The 25,895-nt window shown below is 39.2% G+C and overlaps 1 protein-coding gene across 2 annotated transcripts in view; it reads left to right on the top strand.

Annotated features, from left to right (window-relative positions):
* The window catches only part of LOC126336641 (uncharacterized), a 184,822-nt gene that overhangs the window by 21,462 nt on the left and 137,465 nt on the right, over positions 1-25,895 (top strand). For both annotated transcript variants that reach the window (XM_050000562.1, XM_050000564.1), the window contains exons 2-4: positions 1,339-1,407; positions 13,601-13,778; positions 21,657-21,825. In XM_050000562.1, the coding sequence (XP_049856519.1) occupies positions 1,368-1,407; positions 13,601-13,778; positions 21,657-21,825 (387 nt within the window). In that variant the 5' untranslated portion in view covers positions 1,339-1,367. The remainder of the gene's footprint in view (positions 1-1,338; positions 1,408-13,600; positions 13,779-21,656; positions 21,826-25,895) is intronic.

The raw sequence follows: 25,895 nt of genomic DNA, 5'->3' as shown, positions 1-25,895 counted from the left end.
TGGACAGTAACCTCTATTGGAGCATTTCCTTCATGTAACCCAAAGCAATACTATCAGATTGAAGTCGCAGTATTTCCTCTTCGTGTTCTTCGTACGGATCGTCAACAATCTCATCATCTGGTACATACAGCCCCGCAGCAGTCAGCAAGGTATCGTCATCACCACACGTACTATGTATCAACAAATGTAGGAAATAATCATACAAATGTTCGACAATCGTTCGATCCCTAAAGGAACTTTCCGTTTCCTTACAGTTCGGAAAAAATTCGTTGACCTTGGTATTAAAGTCGCGAGCTGTATTTGCTGGATTCATATTGCCCACGGAATACATCTCACGTATTTAATGCACTCTCGTCCAAAGTAGCGAACAGTCAACTGCCAGCCATGGTGCCTCGTTAGTGGGAATAATCTCTCTTCCGCGCGCTGTAGTCGACTGACGTCGTGTGTTTCGATGTTTGTTTAGGTGTAGCGTTCCCATACTACGGCGCAGCTACCTCGCATCGGACGGACAGATAATCATTCTCTGAAAATAAAAAGGATGTTGCCTATTTTGCCCATGGACTACTCAGTTTGTATATTTTGCTTATTTTTTTCATACTTCCACACAACTTCTTCCTTTTTTCTCGATTGATCTGTGTTCAGTTTTTCAAGGCCTGTCCACTGTGCCAACTTATAACTAAATCTGAGGGGGGTGCGATGGGGAGTTCCCTTGTAAGAAAACGAGAGGTCACAATCCGAATACACGACGCCAACCTGTCAACGGCACAAATGCGAGCCGGAGCGTGGCTCAGTCTTCTAACGAAATATCAAGAACTGGCTTTCAATGAGGACTCTTAGGAATATCGCTCATGTAGGGATCGTGAGGATAAAATTTGAATAGTTACTGCATGCACAAAGGCGTTCAATCATTCTTCCTTCACTCCATATGTGCTTGGACTAGGAAGAAATCCTAATAACTGGTGCAATGGAACGTGGCAATGGACGTTTTGTGGAAGGATGCAAGGCTGGTATCATAGTATTTTTTCAGCTTGCCTTATTAATGTTTGGGAGCTTTCATAGTTAAAAAAATATTGAGATTGGATTAGGATATGGAGTGAGTTTTTACTTCTGTCCAGCATCTTTTGAGCTCACCACTCCTTTTCCTTTCCTGTTATAAGTTCCAAAAGTTAATGAGTCTTTAGTTTGTGATTATACCACAGTCCTGCTCTACTCATTTCTGTATCAGCAGTTGATAAATAATCAGTGTTAATATTTATTTTGATTTTATTATAAACCATTGTTCCCATGAAAGTTTTTCCTAACAGTAAGCGTGAATTTTTATTAAGTCTTTTGTTGCAGGACAATCAATTGAAAACAGTCTTCCCGTAATGAAGTGTTTTACATTACTACTACTGCTCATTTCATCATGTAAGTATATTTTTCATTTTTTTTGCTTCAGTCTTTCCACAAAAGTAACAAAATATCTAAGACTGTAGTCTACATTGAAGAGTTGCTTTCCTTATAGGACAATTTTCTGTAAACCAGTCATTAAATGCTTCATAACCCATGTCTCTCATTGTCTTGTCTTTTCTTTAACTGAGCAGAAATGTAGAGTGCCATATTTAATCAGGTAAAAAGTATTTCTTCCGCTTTGTAAAGTGTTTCTTGATCTTTTGAACAGTAAAATTGGTGCAGTCGGAGCTAAAATTTGGCTTTCGCAGGATGCATGGGTGGGATCAAGGTTATGTGGGATAATCTTTTTTGCAGCTAAAGCGGGGTGTATATGCTCCGGGACAACCGGGAAAATCCCAGGAATTTTTTCATCCGGGATAAAACCTGTGAATTTTTTAGAGCTCCAGGGAATGTTTCATTGTTTTAGTCTTCAGTTAATTTTTTGTAGGTTTAATGAATAAGAACTGATAAACAGCAAAATGTGTCAAAGGTCTTAGGACGAAGAGTGTGGAATATCGAGTAACAATAAACTGCCGATGAACGTCATGTTACAACTGTTTATATCAAGTTCGTTTGAGCAGTTGCCAGCGGTCTCACGCGCATGCGTAGTTGAGTTGTGTATGCGCAGTACCTCTTCCCGCTTCCAGCTGCTTGGAACTTCTGGAGTATGGCTGTTAGCTGTAGCAGCAGTAGCGACAAGCAGTCGGATGCTTACGGGAAAGATTTTTCTGGCGCGCACAAGCTGCCAGATTCGCTTCTGCGTGGAGCAATATGGGTTGTAGTGGGGGAGGGGGTTAGTCTCCACGTGAGCCGTGTTTACGTTTTGTGATTTTGCTGTTTCCTCCTCGTTTACAGTTCTCACGTCAAATCAAAACAAAACGGCTGGGAGCTGTCAAGTGAATTAAAATACATTCACATAATTACGGAAGGCTAAAATATGTTATTATTGTCAGTTTTCTGATTTGATTTTATTTCCACGCAGACAAGCATTAATCGCCTTGCACAACAATGAAGTTATTTTTGTCAGTTTGATAAACAAATGTGGCTTTTATTAATCTTTTCCGCAGAGGCAGTCAATTTGTTAGAAACGAAGTATTTCAATCCACACTGTTGGTTAGTTTCAACTGTTCACTGAACTTTAAATGCACATTTTCATCTTCTGGCACGTATGGCATTCTGGCATCATAAAGAACCAAACACGATGTGATACAGTACTGGTACTCCAAGAAAATTTGCATCCCGAAAACCGGACTGAAAAACTTAATATCAGGCTGGGCCTACGTCATTATGAATCTGGGCGTAGGAATGTGCACTTTAAACTGAATTACGCATTTTTGTATGGTTTACGAAATTCCGATGCTCCAGAAGCCATTGATGTTCTATTTCTTCTATGACGGCATGTAAGGTTTCTTTATACTACCTACACACACACACACACACACACACACACACACACACACTATTGTGAATGGTGCTTTGAAAAGCATTACTTTCAAAGTAAATTTCCATTTACGCAAAATGCAGTGTGAGAATGTGAAATTAATTTCTTAAATTACAGTGCGTTTAACTCTCATTTAAAACTAAACGCTTTGAGGACTAGCCTCTTAGTAGAATTTCGAGCCCAGAAGACCAGATTAACGTCATTATTTAAAATTATGCTGCCACATTTGTATGCTGTATCTTAAAATGTAACAAACGCAAAAAGACGAATATTATACGCGAAAGCTTAGCTTTTCTTGTAGCTACACTATGTACATTAATTTAAACCATTAACTTTTCCTGTTTGTGTGTTCACGCTACTTAACAGAGATGTTGCTATTGGCTAACTACATCACATGTCCTATGCTCTGAATATCTGCTGTCATTGGCTGGCGAAATCACGTGGCATGAGCTATGATTGTCAATATCTATGAAACTCTCCAACAGCATTGTGTTTTTATTATTGGTTTAAGCCCACCAAGGCGCGCTTATGACTAGTTCTTCGATGCTCTCTTCCGTTCTGAAACACCCCCGATTAAAATTTCCTTATTGGATTTTGTGTAATTTACCAAAGCCGCCAAACAGTTAATTATTTCGATTATATGACTGTATGCTTAATGGATGAAAGGCTATCGGTTTTTCTGCTGTGGGTTCGGGGATATTTCAATCGAGTGCGGCTGTTTTGCAACTGAATAGTGGAATGATTGAAAGTTTGTCTATTATTAAGGACCACAAAGGTTGCGATGTACATACTAATATATATTTCCTACTAGAACACAAATACGGAGGCAGTTGCTACCTTTGCCTTACACATCTGATTACGACTATATCTCTTATAGATTGCTGATTTTAGGTATTTTGTCACACGCAATGATGATGGTTAACATCCACAACAATCCTCATTGCAATCCATGGTTGTTGCTGGGCGACGCGGTTGACGCGAAACATGAAATTCGGCACCTGTCACTTTTGGTGTCGTATCACTCGCGAATCGGTATCGATGAGGGTCCACCCCACGACGATTAGGGGGACGCGCTCATCTGTCACACTTCGGTGAATTTACTAAACCACCATTCTTGCTCGTCTCCCCAGTACCACTTCTCACTCCTCACGCGACACACTACACTACTCTGCACTCAACACTAGTCTCACTGCCTTCTGCAGCACTCGACAATCGACCCCTGTCTGCTATCGACCTGGGTGTCCGATAATAGCATCTATGTTCGTGGGATCATGGATCCCTTACAGTTCCTAATACCTTTTGTGCCCTACTGATAATTTCTCCTTCCTCTCCTGTAAGAGGGGAGCCTTGTAATTAAGATGTTATTTTTATTTTTATTTTGATTACAACCAGTTTCGGCATTCCACTGTGTTATCTTCAGGCCACATATGCATCTCACAAAATGAGCGATATTGCCATATATCCCTTGATTTCATGAATTCAAACGGTTTCACAAGTTTTCGAATGAAGCACTTGTGAAACGTTTTGAATTCACGAAATCCAGGGATATATGGCACTGTAAGGTATTATTGTTTATTTTGAGAGATGCATCATCATGCAAAGGCCAGGCAGCAGGCACCAGGGGGCTCTGCCATGCAGGAGAGGCAGCAGGAGACAGCAACATCCACAAGGAGGATGAGTCCATCCCCACAACAGGGACACTGCATGAGTCCAGGACATGTGCTGAGGGAGGAGGTGGAGGCAGCAGTATCAGACCTGCAGCCTCGCTGTGGTACGAGGACGTAGCCAGTCGTGGTGGTTCACCATCAGCCCATCTCTGGTGTGCACCATGCAGAGGCAGTGGCCTTAGCTGCTGTGGACTGTGGTCGGAATTCACTTCGTTGACTGAACCCCCAAGCCTAGACCACAGAGCCAGGAGTGAACATGACGAGGGTCACACTGACGGCCATTGGTGAGGTGGCATGGGCACCTTCAGGAGGGTGCGTGGCTGATGAGCATGGAGCATCTCAGCTGGATTCCAATCCTCCATGGGTATAAACCTGTAGGGACTTAAGAAGTGTGTTGAGGCATCATCCATAGAGGAATTAGTGACAAACTTTTTTTTGCTTGAGCTTTGAACATGTGGACTAGTTGTTCTGCCTCACCATTAGATTCAGAGCAAAAAGGAGGAGCAGCCACGTGGTGAATGTCTCGATGGGCACAAATGTTGTGCAAGGCCTGAGGCACACGGAGGACTGTTACCTGTCACGAGCATATAGTGCAGTCCTTCAATAGGAAAATCTTTGGAGAAAGACTTACTCATAGCTGCAGCTGACACTGAAGGACACCACATGGAAATTTAGAGAAAGCATCAACAACCTACAAACAAGAAGAATTTAGGAAGGGTTCCACAAAATCAACATGTATGTGTTCCCACAGGCACTGTGGTGTGGACCAGGGAAGCAGCATCAACTGCAGTGCAACCTCTTGGGTAGCACACGGAGAGCAGGCCGCAACAAGATGTATAATGTCACTGTTGATACCGGACCAAACCACTTGCCGATGGGCCAATAACTTGGTATGTGAGCCGCCCCCCCTCCCCCCAAATTTTCCTGTTGTAGGAGCTGCAACACATCCCAGCGAAAGGCAGTTGAAATCACTACCCTAGGTGACAGCCACTCGTAGCTAAGAAAACAACACCATTAATACTGAAAGGCAGTAATGGATGGCAAAATAGGTACACAAAGAATCAGAAGCCCTCATAGGCCTGTCTGGCCAACCATGCTTGATGCAAAACTGGATTGGCAGTGACAGCAGCTGTGATTCTGGAGCCCATAATGGAAGACCTTCCACTGTACATTACACTTCAACATCTAAGTGGAAAAAAAAGTTCAACCTGATCCAAAGTAGGATCTGGTCCTATTGGAAGTTTGGGCAGCATGCCAGCACTGGCATATTGTGGAATAGACTGAAAACATATTTCACATTTGAACAACAAAAGCGAGGCCCACTGCTGTACGTGATACGCTGCTTTGTCGGGCAAAGCAGAAGGATTAAACAATGAAACTAAGGGCAGGTGGTCAGTAATGACGTGGAACTTTCGTACAAGAACCCATGAATTTTTTGAGGGCATTGTCAATAGTCAGCACTTCCTGTTCAACTAGGGAGTAGTGCTGCTGAGCAGAGTTGATTGTTTTTGACGTGTAAGCTGTTGGACACCTCAAAACATCCTCATATCAGTGTGCGAGAATGGCACTGAGTCCATACTGTAGCAAAAACCATGTGTTGTCCTTGATGGAAAGTGGCCAAACAAGGAGCAGAATGTAATTTAGATTCCAAAAGCATGAATGTGTACTTGGAGGCCAGTGTCCGCTGAAAAGGAACATCTGCATGGAGCAACTCATGGAGGGGATGGGCACCTAGAATAAGTCTGTAGTAGTAAGGAATTTTACCTAAAAATTCTGTTTCTTTGACACTTGTAGGGTGAAGCAGGGCTGTGACCATGGTCACATGAAGATGTAATGGCTTAACATCATCCCGAGAAACCTCAAACACCAAATTCACACTATATGGCTGTAAAAAGTGTAACGTGGCCAAATTGCATTTCAGCTCTGCTGTATGCAGGGCTGTGAACAAGGTGCATAAGGTATGTAAGTGGTCTTTTGTGGGTGCACCCAGCATGGTGATGTCATCATGATAGTTGATGTACCACAGAACAGACATCATCAGTTGTTCCAGAAAATGCTGAAAAGTCACCAGGGCACAGCCACACTGAATGGAAGGTGGTGATATTGGTACAGTCTAAAGGGTGTATTAATCACAAGGAGCTATTTAGTATCCTAATCCAACAGAACCTGTGAAAAGGCTCTACATAAATCAGTTTTAGAAAAGCCCCAGTGAGTTTAGCCAATAATGGGCCAAGGAGTAGATGTCAATGATAGATTGAGTGTTAACTGAAACACCTATCAAGTTGCAGGAAACAGTATGGGCAAGACGGGAGCACAGGTTATTGCCACTGCTGTGGCTGTTGTTTGGTGTGCACCTGTCAGTGCAGTGCAGATGCTGTGTTTGTACAACTACCACATTGTCTTTCTCATGAGAACTTACTGACACCCAATGACCAGGAACGGAAGCCACCACAGTAATGTCGCACCAAGCTTCAGTATAATCAGCAGTAGCATGAGGTGCCTCAAAAGATTGACCAGTATTTAATGCTTCAGCCAAAGGTGAATTCTTGCACTGTAGTGTGCATTGATGCACCTCCGTGTCAGTAGCCAACTGAATGTTAGTGTCATGGGCCATACAGTCAACATAGGAATCATGATGAGCGTCAGTAACAAACTGACATTTTGACTGAGGCTGTGGAGTTTGGATGCCCAATCCCAGTTGGACTGGTGGGGCTGTTTATGACAGTAGAATTACAGTGCTGCAATGAAATGCGTGTATTTATGAAGATAACTGGACAACAGCTCACATATTTCATCAAACGAAAGTGGCGCAGATTCCTGGAGTGGGGATAACTGGCACGTGAACTGGTACATCCAAGGATAAATCCAAGAAAGACACAAAGCCTTACAAATGTTTCCATCAGTGCACCAAAAGCAAGGAAGTATTGCTGAACCCACTTCTCATAAGCCTCCTAGTCTTCTGCCGTGTCTTCATAAGAGAGAAAGGGTAGAGGGTACACCAACAGTGTAGAAGCCTACATTGTCAGTGTGGCTAAAGTTTCATGATAGCAACTGTAAGAGCCTACTGCTGCTTGCAGAGACATTGGACCACTGCCTCCATGACAGAAGAACTGAAGGAACAACCAGACAGACTGAGCATATGGCAATGATCATGACAGTTGTCACCAATTGTATCATACTGTAAGATGCAAACAACAGCACATCCATGATGAACCTGACTTTATTCTTCTTCCACGTACAAGAAAACAGCAATTAAGGACATAGACAAAAACATAGAAACAGTCCAGGTATTGATACTCACAGCTGCTGGCAATATGTTTTTCCACATGTAAGGTCGAGTGCCTGCTGCACTGCATGTATAAAGAGGAGGGCTCCGGTAGATGACATGGCAGATCCTGTGCTGTGTGCACGAATCATGTGGCCCACCGCAAGAGGCCTCTGGTGGCTGGCCCATGCATATGCTCTTGGGAGAATATTCAAAGTATTGTGTGTCAGCAGCCTGGTGAAGTAGTGCATATCTAAGTTTTATATACAAGATCATAACACATGCACCTTGTCTTCTACGCTCTATGCTGCTTGAGGTAAGTCATATCAGGACAGAAGATTTTGCCAAGAGATTTTTGTGAGTAATATAATTCCTTGCAACTGATAATTTGCTAGAATGTATTACATTTGCAAGAAGACAGTTCTTACCATGTCAGTAACTATGACACTTAATACAAATATTTAAATAAATATTCTAACACTTCTGGCATTAATTACTCTTAAATTCAGTTTGTACCTTCAACATCTGTAACAGTTTGTAACATTGTGTTATTTATACTATTATTTCTGTATCTAAATTATGGTTTGTTCATTCCATAAGGGTTAAAAATCTGGTATTTAATTATAAAATTATAAAAAAGACAGAATGATTTGCCAATACTTACCTCCAGGAAGCGTAATTCTGTTTACTATCAACTCAGAATTTCACCTCTCAAAGATAAGTACTATTTTTTCAAGTAAATTTTACTTTTGGCAGCATTAATTTTATGTGATAGAATTTTTTGTTGTGTTTCTTTCTTCTTTTGTTGAGAGTATTATTACAAAGAAATTGCTACTCACCATATAGTGGAGATGCCAAATTTGGCATTGATTGGCTCTGGGAGTAGACAACCAATGCAAATGCCTTTGCTAACAGCACAGTGTCACCTGCACTGCCTCTCCTGGGTTTGTGACCATATCAGTAGGACCCTAGATGGCTGGAAAACTGTGACCTGGTCAGTCGCTAAGAGCTGATGGTACGGACAATGGGTCCTAGTGTGGTGCAGATCTCATGAAGCCATGGACCCATGTTATCAACAAGACACTGTGAAGGCTGGCGGTTCCATGATAATGATGTGAGCTGTGTTTTCTTGGGATGGACTGGGTCCTCTGGTTCAGCTGAACGTCTCGGAGACTCTTTGCAGCTATTCATGAACTTCATGTTCCCAAGTAGCGATGGAATTGTTTTTGATGGTTATGCACCATGTTAGCTGGCCACAGTTGTTCGTGATTGGTTATAAAAACATTCTGGATGATTTGAGTGAATGATTTGGCCATCCAGTTGGGATAGTCAGTTCATGCACAAAACCCTGCACTTTTGCAGTTATGGATGGATATATAGGCATCATGACTGAGTATTTCTAGGGGGACTTCAGACAACTTTCTGAGACCATTCCAAGTTAAGTTGCTGCACTACACTGAGCAAAAGGAGATCTTACATATTAATAGGAGGCATCTCATGAGTTTTGTCACCTCAGTGTATTTAGGCTCATCTGTATATTTTGAAAATTCAGATTTCTCTGTTTCTGTAATTACTGTGAACTTTATTCAGTTTGTGGATGTATTATTCTGTTTCTACCTTTATTTAATTCCATTTTTACACCACATCTATGCAAACATCTGTGAGGTGCATGGCAGAGGGTATGTCCCATTGTACCAGTTATTAGGGTTTCTTCCTGTTCCATTCACATATGGAGTGTGGGGAGAATGAGTATTTAAATGTCTCTGTGCATGCAATAACTATTCTAACCTCATCCTCACAATCCCTATGAAGGAGATACTGTGGGGTTGTGGTATATTCCTAGAGTCTTCATTTAAAGCCAGTTCTTGAAGCTTTGTTATTAGACTTTCCTGGGATAGTTTACGTCTGTCTTCAACAGTCTTTCAGTTCAGTTCCTTCAGTATATCTGTGACACTCTGCCATGGGACCATTCATGCTGCTTTTCTCTGTATACATTCAATATCCCTTGTTAGACCACACTTGAGCAATAATCTAGAACCAGTAACACAAGTGATTTGTAAGCAATGTCTATTGCAGACCGATTGTACTTCCCCAGTATTCTATCAATAAACTGATGTCTATTACCTGCTTTACCCATGAGTGAATGTATGTGATCATTCATTTCATATCCCTGCAAAGTGTTACACCCAGGCCAATTCCAACAGTGACTCTCTGACATTATGGTCGTAGAATACTATGTTTTTTTCATTTTGTGAAGTATAAAATTTTATATTTCTGGACATTTAGAACAAGTTGCCAATCTCTGCATCACTTTGAAATCTTATCAAGAGCTGAGTGAATATTATTCAGCTTCTTTTACATACTACCTCATTATATATAACTGCATCATCTGCAAAAAGCCTGATTTTGTGATTAATATTGTCTGCAAGGTCATTAATATACAACATGAACAACAAGGGTCCCAACAAACATCCCTGGGACACACCCAAAGTTGCTTCTACATCTGACAATGACTCTCCATCCAAGATAACATGCTGCATCCTTCCTACCAAAAAATCCTCAATCACATCACAAATATCACTTAATACCCCATATGATTGTACTTCTGATAATAAATGTAGGTGTGGTACTGAGTCAAATGCATTTTGGAAATCAAGAAATACAGTGTCTACTTGATTTCCTTGATCCAGAGCTTTCAGTATGCCTTGTGAGAAAAGTGAAAGTCGGGTTTCACATGGTCAAAGTTTTCAAAATCCGTACTGGTTGGCATTGAGGAGATGATTTTGTTCAAGATATCTCATTATGTTTGAGCTCAGAATATGTTCTAATATTCTACAACAAATTGCGTCAAGAATATGGGATGGTAGTTTTGTGGGTCACTTCTACAACCCTTCTTGGAGGCGGGTGAGCCCTGTGCCTTTTTCCAGAAAGTGCATGTGGTTTTTTGTTCAAGGGATTATAATTAGAAGAAGGGCTAACTTCTCCACAAATTCAGTATAGAATCTGATAGGGATTCCACTGGGGACTGGCGTTTTGTTCAATTTTAATGAGTTCAGCTGTTTCTCCACACCAATGATGGTAATACTTACTTCATTATTCTTTTGAGTGGTATGAGGATTAAATTGGGGCAGTTCTCCTTGGTTTACCTTTGTAAAGGAACACTTGAAAATGGAGTTAAGCATTTACAGTTTTTGCTATGATACCATCAGTTTCATTTCCTGTCTTATTTGCTAGGGACTGGACACTAACTTTGGTGCCACTGCAGCCTTTACATATGACCTGGATTTCTTTGGGTTCTGTCAAAGATCACTTGACAATATTCTAATACGATAGTCATTGAAGGCTTCATGCATTGCTCTCTTGACAGCCAAATGCATTTCATTGAGCATCTCTCTATCTATTGCCCTATGCTTTGTTTTACATCTTTATGCAGTTAGAAATTTCTTAACAGTGACTTCATACAGTGTAGGTTCCCTCCCATTATGAACTGTTCTAATGTTCTAATTGTTACATATCTATCCAGTGCATTATCAGTTATTCTTTTAAACCTGAGCCAGAGTTCCTCTACATGTTCCTTCCCTTTGCTGAAAGTTCCTCATTTGAGTATGGCATTACTGATTTTTTTATGTAGTTTACTGAACACACACACACACACACACACACACACACACACACATACATAGATATATCTGCTTGTTTTAGCCATCTTTCATACACTGGTAATCATTGTTGCCACAGCTGTGTTATGGTCACTGATACCAGTTTCTATGTGGACATGTTAAAAAAAGGTGTCAGGTCTGTTTGTTGGCATTAGATCCAGTGTATTTCCACCATGAGTGAGTTTCCTAACTAACTGTTCTAGACAGTTTTCAGAGAAGACATTTAGTAAAGATTCACAGCATGTCTTATCATGCCCACCACTAACAAAGCTGTAATTTTCCCACTTAACTGTTGGAGGATTAAAGTTTCCACTAATGATTACAGTATGATGGGGAACTTAAGTACAAGTGAACTAAGGTTTTCTCTAATGTTTTCGGTTGCAACAGGAGGTGAGTCTGGGGGACAATAGAAGGATCCAGTTATGTTTTTATGCCCACCCCTGATACGGAGCCTCAGTTTCTATCTCAATGAATTTGAGTTTCTCATCTACTGTGACAAATATACTACCTTTATTTCCCATTTGTGTATCCATTCAATACACACTTAAATTTCCCCAAAAATCTCACTGCTATCAATTTCAGATTTCAACCAGCTTTCTGTACCTGATAACATATGAGCTACACTACTTTTCATGAGTGCTCCAATCTCTGACACTCTGTTGTGAATGCTTTGGGAGTTAACAATTAGGATTTTAATTCTCTCACCTGTGGGAGGCTTTCTTTTGATCTTACACTGATACTTCTGGGTTTGCTGCTGCTATCCTTATCTGGATTAGACGGAGAGTTCCCTAATTTAAGACATCCCTGTGTGCACTCCACATACAGTCAGCTGCCTGAGTAGAAGCCTCTGATGTGTAGTCCACACCTGACCCATTTAGGGGGACCCTACAGTTCTCAACACTATGGCATAAATTCAGGAAGTTGCAGCCCAGCTTGTCACAGAACCTTCTTCAAAGTCTTTGGTTCAGTCCTTCCACTCCACTCAGAAACAATGGGCCACAGTCAGCTCTGGGGACAATGCTGCAAATTGTGAGCTTTGTTGGAACTTCATATGCATAATCAAAATATCCACGGGTGTACTGCCAGTCTACAGTGTCCATCGGGCCCGTTGGACACTGTAGACCCGCACTACACCCGTGGATATTTTGATTATCAAATACGCCGGGAGAAACTCAAGAATCACTTCATATGCATAATTTTAGGAGATTCTGTACCTTTGTTCTGTCATGGACTGCTCTCTTCATGAAGTGTCTTTAATGTAGATTGTGGTATTTAATTCTCTTATTAAACAGTGGTAAGTAACTGTTATAGCTACATACAAAAATGCACAATGTTTGAGACAGTTTTTATTCTGAAGTTGATATGGACCTTGCACGATACTGACACTCATTTGTTCCTTTTTTATTAATAGCTTACTCTCTGCCATGCACTTCATGGTGGTTTTGCAGAGTTAGATGTAGAGGTGGAACATTATACAGAAAAGGGGGACAGGGGATGGAAAACAATGATATGGTATTCAATGCTTGTTGGGTGTTAATTGAAAGATCAAGAAATGAGAGACATTTGTATCAGATGTAGCTGATAAATGGTAAATAGACAAAACAATGTAATAGATAATAATTGTATTAGTAAGTTTTAAGTCTAAAATGAGTAATAGACATTAAATATCTACTTATGAAATTTTAAGTTGAAAGAAAATTGGCACCCTCATATGAAAATGGGGGATAGGAAGAAGGTGTAAGAATATTAGGGAACTGGTTAAGTAAATCAGAAATCATTGTTACAAATAGTCATTAAAGGGTAATACTCAAACAAAGTTGACTGTTGAATATAATATCTGAGATTTGAAGACACTGCAAGTTAAAAATGATAAATAGTGCTGCTATTGATTCAGAGATGCAAAAACAATAAACTGGCTAATAAAAAGTAGCAACCGTACAATTAACTAGAGATCACTTTGGAAGATAACATAACTTGTTTCATTTCAGATTCTCTGTTTATCATTTTTGCAACTGGATATGCTAATTGTAATAAATACATTGTAGTTAGAAATATTTTGCACATAGGCAACCACCTTTCTACCACACAGCCAAAGATTTAGACTGTATAATAATTCTTACTTTCCGTTATTATTTAGGTGGAGTGTTCGCGAGGAATATACCAAGCGATCTCATCGACTGTTACACAAATCAGACACTGATGGAACGAGACAATCGACTGCCAGCAACACTTACAACGCTAATAGATATAATTCGTAAACTAGAGTTACTGCATAACTCTGATGTGCGAGTGTTGAGTACTGCTCTTCTTAATACGTAAGTTTCATTTAAAAGTATTTTTAAGTTATGCACTTACTTGTCACAATTACTTAATCTACTAAAACACAGAGCTGAGAGTAATTATGCAGAAGGGTGAACAATATGAAACAGTAATGGGAAATGGAGAATAGAACAGTCTACTGACGAGCCACTTATGAAGAAATAAGTTGAGGAGGGCTGTTACACACAAAAATTTAAAAATCCATTTGAATCTTGTTTTCCAAAACTCATCATGCAATGTAAGAGAGAGAGGAAATTCCTTGAGGGAAGAAAAAGTCATGCAAAATATCATACCTATAGTAAGAACAGGCATTTGTAAACAAAATGATTAGGAGTGAACAATCTTCGCACACCCCATTTTCAAATTATGAAGGATTCTTATTCACATTGAGATTAAATAATTAAAAAAACCAGTACCCTGATACTCAATTGTGCATTTAAATCCTTGTGTATTGAGACCTACTCATTTTTTATTTTATTTCTGAGTAGATAAGAACTTTCCCAGTGAAACCTAATGACATTTTTCTTTCAGGATTTTTTCTCATTATCACACCTATACTTCTTATCATCCAATAAAATTTGTTGCTACAGTATCATTTTGTCCTAACTTGCATGCAGAAAATATGGCTGTTTTTATGCACAATGAATGGGTGATAACGGTGAAAGATATGCTGTTGACTGCTGGTCACTAGAAAATTGTCTATAGGAGCTAACCATTAAAACATGAAGATGATTTGTACAATGAGAACTATCTGAAATATCATTTGTAAAAATGGTTTATTGAAGTTATCTGGATCTAGATGATCTCTGTTTGCACAAAAAAACTACACTCTCCAACTTAAGGTATGCCGGGTGGCCATCCATGATGAAAATTTATTCAATAATTTTTTTAACAATATCCAGGTAGATCCTGAAAAAAAATGAAGCTATCACAAAGACTGGCAACTACCTCATAATGCAGAGAATGGTTAAACTGCATACTTCATAAAAGTACAGCATTCTGATGCTGTATCTGGCAGACCATCAGTCATCCCCGCCATGTCCCTGCTCAGTTCCACAGGCAATACTATAGCAGTTCCTTCATCCCTACCCCACTACTCCTCACTGTCTCCTGCCTTTTCTTTACCTTTGTACCCATCCTATCCAATAGCTTGGTTGACTTTCAGATCTGGCTTCAGGCCACACAGTGTTTCTCTTGTTGTGAGTAGCAGTCTATTCTGTTTCATATTGCTGTTATTCCATCCTATATTTTCCATTGTTTAATCATGAAAAGTAAAATGGCACAAATCAAGCACTCCATGATTAATGAATCACAGTTAGTCTGTAACGGAAAACAGATACCAGGAAGAAACAATGTTCAGAGTTGTTAAATGGTTTGTACAAGGAAAAGTACCCTCTGTATGTTGTTATATATATACGTGGATGGTAGATGGCTATACAGGGTGGTCCATTGATAGTGACTGGGCCAAATATCTCATGAAATAAGCATCAAATGAAAAAACTACAAAGAATGAAACTCGTCTAGATTGAAGGGGGAAACCAGACGGTGATATGGTTGGCCCGCTGGATGCTGCTGCCATAGGTCAAATGGATATCAACTGTGTTTTTTAAATAGTAGCCCCAGTTTTTTATTACATATTCGTGTAGTATGTAAATAAATATGAATGTTGGACCACTTTTTCTGCTTTGTGATAGATGGTGCTGTAACAGCCACAAATGTATAAGTAGGTGGTATCATGTAACATTCTGCCATTGCAGACGGTATTTGCTTTGTGATACATTTCCCATGTTAAAATGGACCGTTTACCAATTGCGGAAAAGGTCGAGATTGTGTTGATGAATGGCTATTGTGATCAAAATGCCCAACAGGCATGTGCTATGTATGCTGCTTGGTATCCTGGACAACATCATTCAAGTGACCAGACTGTTTGCCGGTTAGTTACATTATTTAAGGTAACAGGAAGTGTTCAGCCACATGTGAAATGTCAGCCTTGACCTGCAACAAATGATGATGCCCAAGTAGGTGTTTTAGCTGCTGTCGCAGCTAATCCACACATCAGTAGCAGACAAATTGCACTAGAATCAGGAATCTCAAAAACGTCGGCATCATTCACCAACAGTGGTAATGAAAACTGGCGTAATATGCACTATTGGGCAACAGAAAATCCACGATGACTGTGACAAGTGGAACATCAGTGACCTTGGTGGATTATTGTATGGTGCGGCATTATGGGAGAAAGGATAATTGGCCCCATTTTATCTATGGCAATCTAAATGGTGCAATGTATGCTGATTTCCTACGTAATGTTCTACCGATGTCACTAGCCTACAAGATGTATCACTGCATGACAGAATGGTGATGTACTTCCAACATGATGGATGTCCGGCACATAGCTCACGTACTATTGAAGCAGTATTGAATAGCATATTTCATGACAGGTGGATTGGTCATCGAAGCCCCGTACCAAGGCCTGCACATTCTCCAGATCTCGCATCCCCAGATTTCTTTCTGTGGGCAAAGTTGAAGGATAATTGCTATCATGATCCACCGACAACACCTGACAACATGCATCAGCGCATTGTCAATGTATGTGCGAACATTGTGGAAGGCACACTACTCGCTGTTGAGAGGAATGTCATTACACATTTTGCCAAATGCATTGAGGTTGATGGACATCATTTTGAGTATTTATTGCATTAATGTGGCATTTACAGGTAATTATGATTAACAGCAAGCATTCTCAAAAATGATAAGTTCACAAAGGTACATGTATCACATTGGAGCAACCAAAATAAAATGTTCAAACGTACCTGTTACCAACTGTTCATTTAAAATTGTGAGCCATATGTTTGTGACTATTACAGCGCCATCTATCACAAAGCGAAAAAAGTGGTCCAACTAAAACATTCATATTTCTTTATGTACTACATGAATATGTAATAAAAAATGGGGGTTCCTATTTAAAAAAACACAGTTGATATCTGTTTGACCTATGGCAACACCATCTAGTGGACCAACCATAGCGCCATCTGGTTTCCCTCTTCTAGCTAGATAAGTTTCATTCTTTGTAGTTTTTTTTTTTTTTTTTTGATGCTATTTCGTGAGATATCTGGCTTGGACACGATTAATGGACCACCCTGTATTAGAGACAGATATCAGTACTTGATTCCAGCTACAAACTAATTTTTGTTCCTATAACTGTTATGTGATGATATAGCTATTGGCAGTAAATACGTAATGAGCAAACACATTAAGGTGACTCTTTACTTTCATGAAGCCGGCCTTAAAGCGTAGCCCATCCACACTACTTGATTTGAGAACAAAGCAAGTGAGAACTGTAAATATTTATTAAATTCTCTTGTGGATACACAGTTTAAAGCTTAATTGCCTTTTGGTCTAGTTTTCTGTAAGCACATGACAGCCCATGTGAGCTTAAAAACTGCCAGAAATCTCTTAGGAAAGAAAACTATTGTTTCAGAGTATACACAAGCGCCAAGGGACAGAATAGCATAGCTGATCTTTAAAATGGAATTCCTTGCTTCTTTAAATGGTCCAAGCATAGAGTTATCACTCAAAACAAGTTCTGGCGAGAGTGGTGGATTCAGACTACAGATTTGTGTGTGTCACAACCATTAACACACACGGTAGGGGGCCTTGCATTATCTTCTGTAACATATCATGCATTGTATTGGCTTCAAAGTATTTTGCAATTGTGTCCTTTGATAAAAAGTTCTTGGTTAATGTGCCTCATAAAGTTCTGACAAAATCCTCAGCTTTTGAATACTGTCCCCATTCCTATCATCAAGGGCCAAGTCTTAGCGTTATTATATGTGCAAGTCTCCCACATTTATGCTCAGAGGACATCTGATTGGCTAGATTATGTCATGATAACATCACAGATATGGTACATACTGAGATGGAGTCTTCTGTATCCATAATTACATTTTTGCTCACTTGTAGCACCACCACTCATATCACACAGCACACTATGTGAAACCTTCCTCTGTTACCTATCAGGCATCATCATGAACATCTGCAGAAAAATCTCTATCGTATTATGATTTTATAGCTTTTAGGAGGTCTCACTGTGTTGCACCGATGACAGTGCCACCTTGGATGTTCTGCAAGACATTGCTGTTTGCATCCCAAACCAGTGTCAGCATAACCTTTCCTGGTAGTATTTATTTATTTCATGTTCTGTGGATCCATACAGTGATGAGATTGACGTGGATGTACAACATGTCAAGATTATGATTACATATTATTACATGAATATTAAATTACAATTTACTACTTAGCAGATATTGCAGTATTACATGTGAAACAATAAATTATTGTTATCTTCAATCCCAAATAGCAACATGTTTAACAGATTTACAGATATAGTTAATGACACAAAATGAAAATAAGAATATCTATATGAAATACTTACATTAACATTTGACAAATTATTGTTTTCCTCTTCAAGAGCAATGTGAAGAACAGTTTTGCAGGCATATTCACAACCAAGCTCTTGAGCAGTCAGTTCAGCAACAAATATGCAATAAATATACTTTCCTGCACTACACAGTGACTGAATGAAATAATGAAATCTGCATAAAATACTTGTATTAACATCTAACTGTCTCAAAGCTTTTCAGTCATATTTTACTTGTGTAAGGTCTCTTTCACAAATCCAGTTTGAAATTTGTATAGTTTGGATGATGATGTATGAACCATTCTGAGCTCTTTCTTCATTCTCCTCTGATCAGTGACAGCAGACTCAAGATGTATCCTCAATGGTAGTTCTTTGGCAATGTGCTGGAGAATTTCTTCACAAATACAGAAACACATTACACATTCAATTCAATCATCATAAATTGATGCAGCCCTCTTGTAAACACCTCTGAAACTGAAACCCATTGTTCATAATATGTGGTGATGCATATCTACATGACTATTTTACAGTTCACACCTAAGTGCCTGTTAGAGACTTCGTGAACCACCTTCAGACCTTTTTCTCTCCCATTCAACTGTCAATAGTGTGCTGGAAAAATTAACACACAAATCTTTTGTATGAGCTTTGATTTCTCTTATTTTATTACAATGATCATTTTCTTTTATGTAGGTGGGTGTTAACAATCATTTACACATTTGTATGAGGAAGCTGGTGACTGAAATTTCATGAAAATATCTCCCCCTGCAGCTAAAAATGTGTTTGTTTTAATGATTGCCACCCCAACCCATGCATCATATCTGTGGCAGTCTCTTTCTTGTTTCCTGATAATACAAGATGAACTGTCCTTCTTTGAACCTTTTCAGTGTCCTCCATATATCCTATGGAAGGATCCCATATCATGCAGCATTACTCCAGAAGAATGATGGACAAGTATAGCATAGGCAGTCTCTTTATTAGATCTTTTGTGTCTTGTAAGTGTTGTCAATAAAAGGCAGTCTTTGGTCTCCCTTCCCCACACCAATTTCTATGTGATCATTTCAATTTAAGTTGTTTGTAATTGGAATTCCTAGGTATTTAGTTGAACGGACAGTGTTTTGATCTGTGTGGTTTACTGTGTAACTGGAATTTAACGAATTCCATTTAGTGCTCCTGTGGATGACTTCACATTTTTTTATTATTTAGAGTCAATGCCACTTTTTGAAGCATACAGATATATCGTCTAAATCATTTTGCAATTACTTTTATCTGCTGCTGAGTTTTTGAGATGGTAAATGGCAGCATCATCTGCAAACAATTTAAGAGTGATGCTCATATTATCTCCTAAATTATTTATGTAGATTAACAGCAGGGAGCCTATAGCACTTATGTTTTACTTGACAACTTTGTACCAATTATTACAAATAGTGATCTTTCTGAAATGAAATCACTAATCGAGTCACATAACTGAGATCATACTCTGTAGGCACCCAACTTGAGTAGAAGTCACTTGTGAGGGATAGTGTCAAAAGTCTTTTTGAAACCTAGAAATATGGAATCAAACTGAGAATACCTCTCAGTGGCACTCATTGCTTCATGTGAGTAAACAGCCAGTTATGTTTCACAAGACTGATAGTATCTGAGTGTGTACTATGTGTCAACAGATTGTTTTCTTCAAAGTAATTCATAATGTTCAAACACAGTATATATTCGAGAATGCTACTGCAGATCAATGTCAGTGATATGGGATCAGTAGATTACTCCTATTTCCATTTTTGGTTATTGGTTATTGATGTGGCCTGTGCAAGTTTCCAGTCTTCCAGGCATTAGGTATGTGGATCTTTCATCGAGCAAGTGATTGTATTTGATTGCTAACTATTGAGTAAAAAAGTGGTTCGAATGGCTCTGAGCACTATGGGAATTAACATCTGAGGTCATCAGTCCCCTAGAACTGAGAACTACTTAAACCTAACTAACCTAAGGCCATCACACACATCCATGCCTGAGGCAGGATTCAAACCTGCGACTGAAATGCCTAGAACTGCTCGGCCACACTGGCCAGCCAACTATGGAGTATACTCTGAACAAAACCTAATTGTTACACAATTTGGACCAGTTACCCATGTTGGCAGCTGCTATTGTTTCAAATTCTGGAATATTTATTTTGTCTTTTTGGAATTAGGAAAACCATGTTTAGTAACTCCACCTGAGTGACACTCTCATTGGTAACATTACATTTGCTGTTGCACAGTGAAGGTATTGATTCTTGACAGAGCTTCATTGTGGAAACAATTAAAAGCATCTGGCATTGAAGTTAATGCTAGATTTTGAGCTTCTGTCGGACATCACCTCTCTTACAAATTTTGAATTGTTTTCAATTTTGCTCTCTGTTTCTTGTTGCTTTTGCGACTGTGTTTTGACCTGTTTTGGATACCATGGAAGAGGATCAGCTCAATCTCTTTTCAGTTTATTTTGTGTAGGGCTCTCAATTTTCATGAATATTATTTCTCTGAATTTAAGGCACATCTGGACTGTGCTGACATAGTTAATTTTGAAGGAGAGGAGACTGTTTCCTAGGAAGGTATAAGAAAATTATTATTTGGTTTTATAGATACATTTATTTTACTTTTTTTGTGGATTTGAATGTTCGATATTTAGCTTAACTATGACAATCTTGTGGTTACTAACCCCTGTGTCCATCATGATGATCCCTATGTGCTTAGCATTAGGGGTCGAGTATGTTTTTGCTACCATTTAATGCTTAATATGGTGAAATTTCATCCACTGCCACACTATTGTTTCCCATTCTGATAGCATCAAAGACAGAAAAATTCCCTGTGGCTACAGCATGATGTGAATATTTTGGAAGATGGGTTTGTCACTAATATCATACCATTTGCAAATTCCAGCTCCAAAAATTGCTACTCAATCAGTCATGCATCATCATGCTGCTGAGGCAAATATGCATCATCATACTTGACTTTTCTGCAATAAAGTTCTGTGGTTTTCATAGCTCCATGATGGAATACATGAATGACACAACACTGTTTACCCCTAGTGCCAGTAGTTTTTTTTATTTTTTCTGTTGGTAACCTGTCTCAAATGGTCATACTTTTGATACTGACTGAAGTTCTAAAATTAAATAAAATCTTTGCTAAGTTGTAAACTGGTAGTATTAATTTTAAACCTGTACAATGATGACAAATTAATGAATTGTAGTATCATATTTAAATATTAAATTAAACACTAAAAGTCATAACATAGCTCTCTCTCTCTCTCTCTCTCTCTCTGTGTGTGTGTGTGTGTGTGTGTGTGTGTGTGTGTGTGTGTGTGTGTGTGTGTGTGTGTGTGTGTTTGTGTGTGTGTGTGTGTGTGTGGTGTGTGTGGGTGTGTGTGGTGTGTTTTACCTTACTTTATGAATCTCTTATCTACATACAATTTGTAATCTAATTTCCAACAGGTTCAGAGTTGATGGAATTACATTTAATCCAGAAATACAACCTTCAAAAGGTGTTTCCCCATATGGAATTCAAGGATTTCAGAAGGAGAAACATGCATTACTTATGAATTCATTTTTACCAGAAAATACAGAGTCAATTGATGTAACTATACTTACACCATTTGAAAAGGTAAATAACTTTAGATTAATTAAATGAAAAATTTTCCATTTACGATTGATTTTATATAAATTATTGTGCAGATAGTACTGAAAGGAGAATTTATTTGTGGAAACTGTAAAAGACAAAGTAACACAGAATTGCTAACAGTTCTTCTCTTCAGGAGGTAAAATTCCAGTACTGGTGATAGATACATTGAGAGCAGAAAAAAGATAACCTAGCTTTCAGAACTATTAGTTCTCTCCTCAGAGAGAAAACAGGAATAGATTAGGAAAGTTGGGAAAAGGAAGCACCTCATTTGGATCCTAGCATGAGAGGGACCCATCTGTTGTGAGGATGAGAGGAGGAAAACATGAAGGGAAAGTGTCAAAGAGAGTAGGATGCCAAAGATAGTTCAGTAATAGGATCTTGGGGGTAATGATAATGGTCTGGGAGGATGATAACAGGCAACAGTGGGTGGTATGTAAAAGATATGTGGAACAGATGATCTGATTTCAGAGCCCAGTGGAGTAATTTTTATGCACATTTGAGGTTAGGCCTGTATACACATTTACGGTTAGGCATGTTTTTGGGTGTAAAGGTGATACTTCTAAGTTTTTTCTTTGAAAACAGGAGCTGTGTTTCTGAGAGTAGATAATTACAGGACTGTCAAGGAGATTTGTCTGCAAACAAAATTTGTGGGGTTGCTGCAAGAAAGGGGAGTCTGTTAGAAGTTATTGGTATAAGTGATGAAATATTCAGTATTGGAGCCAATATATTTGTCAAAGATGCCTAGGCAGTAGGATAGGAAATCTTTGGTATGGAAGGTACGGCTGCTGTTGAAGTGGAGGTATTTGCTGTGCATTGATTGATTTTATGTGAACTGAGGTTTGGATGCGAGTTTCAGTGAGATGGAGGTCAACGTCAAGGGAGTTGGTTTTGTATTTGAGAAAGAACCATGCAAATTTGACTTTGGAAAAATAGTTAAGTGGTTCCAGAGAGTGGAGGCATTTTTCTTCACATCAGGTCCAGGCTACAATGATGTAATTAATGAATCTGTACCCAGCGATGGGGGCTAGCTTTTAGAATGATACTTCCTTGCAGCCCATGAGAAGGTTGGCATAGGACATGGTCTTCTTGATTCTTGTAGTGGTTCACCTGATTTCATTGTAGATCTGGCCCTTGAATGTCAAGTAGTTAGTGAGCAAGGCTTAAGTTGTCTAGGGTGACAATAAACACATAGCACACTGTCACAAGGCATTAGGAGAAACTGTGGGATGTTGCTATAGAGAGAGTTTGCATTGATAGTGAGGTGATTCCCAGGTGGTAGAGGAGTGGGAATGTATTTGAGATATTGTAGGAAGCAGTGGCACCTTCTGTGTAGTGGAGTGGTGAAGCCTTTTTCAGCACATAGGTTTAGAAGGTCAGGATCAGTTCTTAGGAGGTAGATTGTGGTTCTTTCAGCAGATGTAAAGTTGGTTTCCATGTTGAGATGTTTGGTGAATTATATTAAGGGAAGTTTCAAAATTATAAAATTATGGATGGTTACCAATGGTCAATCTGGGGACAGTGGTTTTGGTGTGAGTACTGTTGGTGGAGAAAAAGTGTTTCCACTACACTGAGCTGGAGAAGGAGAGTAGGTCTTAAACAAGCCCATCATGATTAAATTTCGGTGTGGGGCAGACAATAAGGCCTCTGGAAAGGACTGATTCTCCTATGGAACTGAGTCTGTTAGAGGAAAGGTAATGACTGTGATTTAGATCTGTCTAGGTTCAAGTTCTGTTTAGTGGTGGAAGGGCGTTTCTGAGGATATGCTAAACATAGTAGGTATGCTAGACAGAGTTTGATTGCTAGGAGGAGATGCAGGGGAGGTTTGATAGCAGTTCTTCTAAATGTGGTGGATAGTGGTACTCCAAGGCAGAAATAGGAGACAATTAGGTTGGAGAGCTTTTTGAGGTGGCATTACACATGCTGCTCTAATTCTTGGAGGACAGGAGTTTCTGTCTGGGAGATGGGATGCAGGAATTTGTAATTGCAGAGCAGGAGAATTTTAATGGATGGAGAGGGTGTATTGCAAGGAGGTTTTTCAGGGCTTAATTTGTGAGGACTATAGAGACAGATAGTGGTCATTGTGGAAGGACGGTGGCAGCTGAATATAGGTAATTTGATAGTGAGATGATTTTGGGGGATTTCGTAAACTAGGCAACATGAAGGAACAGCATGTGGGACTGCATTCTGGCTGCAGATAAGAAAACTTTTTTTTATCGGTGCAGATGGAATGTTCAAGGATCCAAGAAGGAGGATAAAAAATGCACTGAAGTATGTGGGAAAAAAATCACAAAAACTATTAAATGGATGAAGTATAGGGAAAAAAGCAAAACCTGAGGAGTAGCACTTATAGTGAAAGTCGAAAATGAACTAAAGTCAATATGTAAACACCATAAGGTCAAAGAGAAAAGTAAAAATAAAAAGACATTAATAATGGGTATGTGTGAAGAGAGGAGGCAGTGGATGTAACTGGATTACGTGAGGTCAGTATGTGCATTCTGGAACAAGGGAAGAGAGGGAGGGGGTTGTTGGTTAGGTACAGACTTCAACAAACAAAGGTACAGAAAATCACATGCAATAATACGCCAGTGTGAGGGAGGAAGTGTGATCAGTTTACAGGTCAGGAATAAATACATGAGTGGGAAGACATGGGACATGACATGCTGCACCAACAATCTGTGCAGTCACATAGCCATGTGTTGTGTGCAGCATAGCATCTTATCCATCCCTACTCTGCTATCTCTTCCACCCCACGCCCCTTTCCTCCCCCTCTCTGCTTACCCTCACTGACCACTCCAGCAAATTATGCCCAAGTCAGATGCAGAGGCAATCATAGACAGGCTGCAGCACATGGAGGCAGTGGTCATGTGTGTATGAGTTGTATTCGAGTGACAGCAAATGTTTTCTATTTCAGGAGAATGACTTTTGTGTCCAAAAGCTTAAATGTTAAGCAATCTTTCTCATGGTGGCTGCCTGTGACTCAGTGCTCCTATACATGTTGAGTAGCAGTCTATCATTTTCACATCGTCGTTATTCCATCGAATGATTTTGCCTCATGATCCTTTGCTTTTTAACAGACAATGGTTTTCTTTGCGTCATTTCCAGTTAAGGGGGCCTCATTTACCTCATATATGATATTAGAAATCGTGTTTTCAGTATCCCCACATAATTTTCCAAGGAATCATTGCAGCCTATTCACTCAGCTGCACTTAGAAATTGCAACTGAGTTTTTTGCAGTTATCAGTTGATTGTTTATATGTTTATCATAAGTACTGAAAAGAATGCCTTTTATTTGCTGACACAGTTATTACATCCCAGACTGTTTTGATTTTATTACAGGATTTATTGATTTTGGATGATTTTGATATGAACTTTATGGTTTGAATATGAGGGAAAGGTAAGGGGGGGGGGGGGGGAGATGGTGAAGATATGGAGTTTTATTGTTGGATTTGGATGGGCGATCTGTCAGGATTTGGTGATTAAGTAGGGAGGCAAGACCATGTTGAGTCAGCATTAGTAGTTCTCTGATATTTGCAGAGGGCTGAGCATGGCAGCTTCACACACCTCAACCAACCATGTAACATAATTTTGTAACTGTCTCTATGGCTCACATGAAGTAAATGGGACAGTCAAAACTCATCAGTCAGATTTATTAGAGGTCAAATATGGAGTTCCCCAAGGTTTCATATTGGGTCCAATTCTGTTCTTATTATATGTAAACATTTTACATATAACCAGTAGAAACAGTAACCTATATCAATTTGCAGATAATGCCAGCATCTTAATTATATAATTATAGAAAGTAGCAAAGAAAACTTTGAAAATGGCTTTAATACCATCACAGAGAAGATAGTATAATACTTTGAGTCAAACAGTTTGATTATAAATCTGGAAAAACTTTTGCAATGAATATTTTCACCACCCAGAATAGGACACCAGCTAATTCTCCTTTAGAAATAAGTGGACAAAAAACTGAAAAAACAGGGACCACAAAATTTCTCAGTATGTGGATTCAAGAAAACATGAAATGAGATACACACGTGGACTATGCAAAC

This window comes from Schistocerca gregaria, chromosome 2 (genome assembly GCF_023897955.1).
Source record: "Schistocerca gregaria isolate iqSchGreg1 chromosome 2, iqSchGreg1.2, whole genome shotgun sequence".
NCBI lineage: Eukaryota > Metazoa > Arthropoda > Insecta > Orthoptera > Acrididae > Schistocerca > Schistocerca gregaria.
This window is presented reverse-complemented; position numbering and strand designations above follow the sequence as displayed.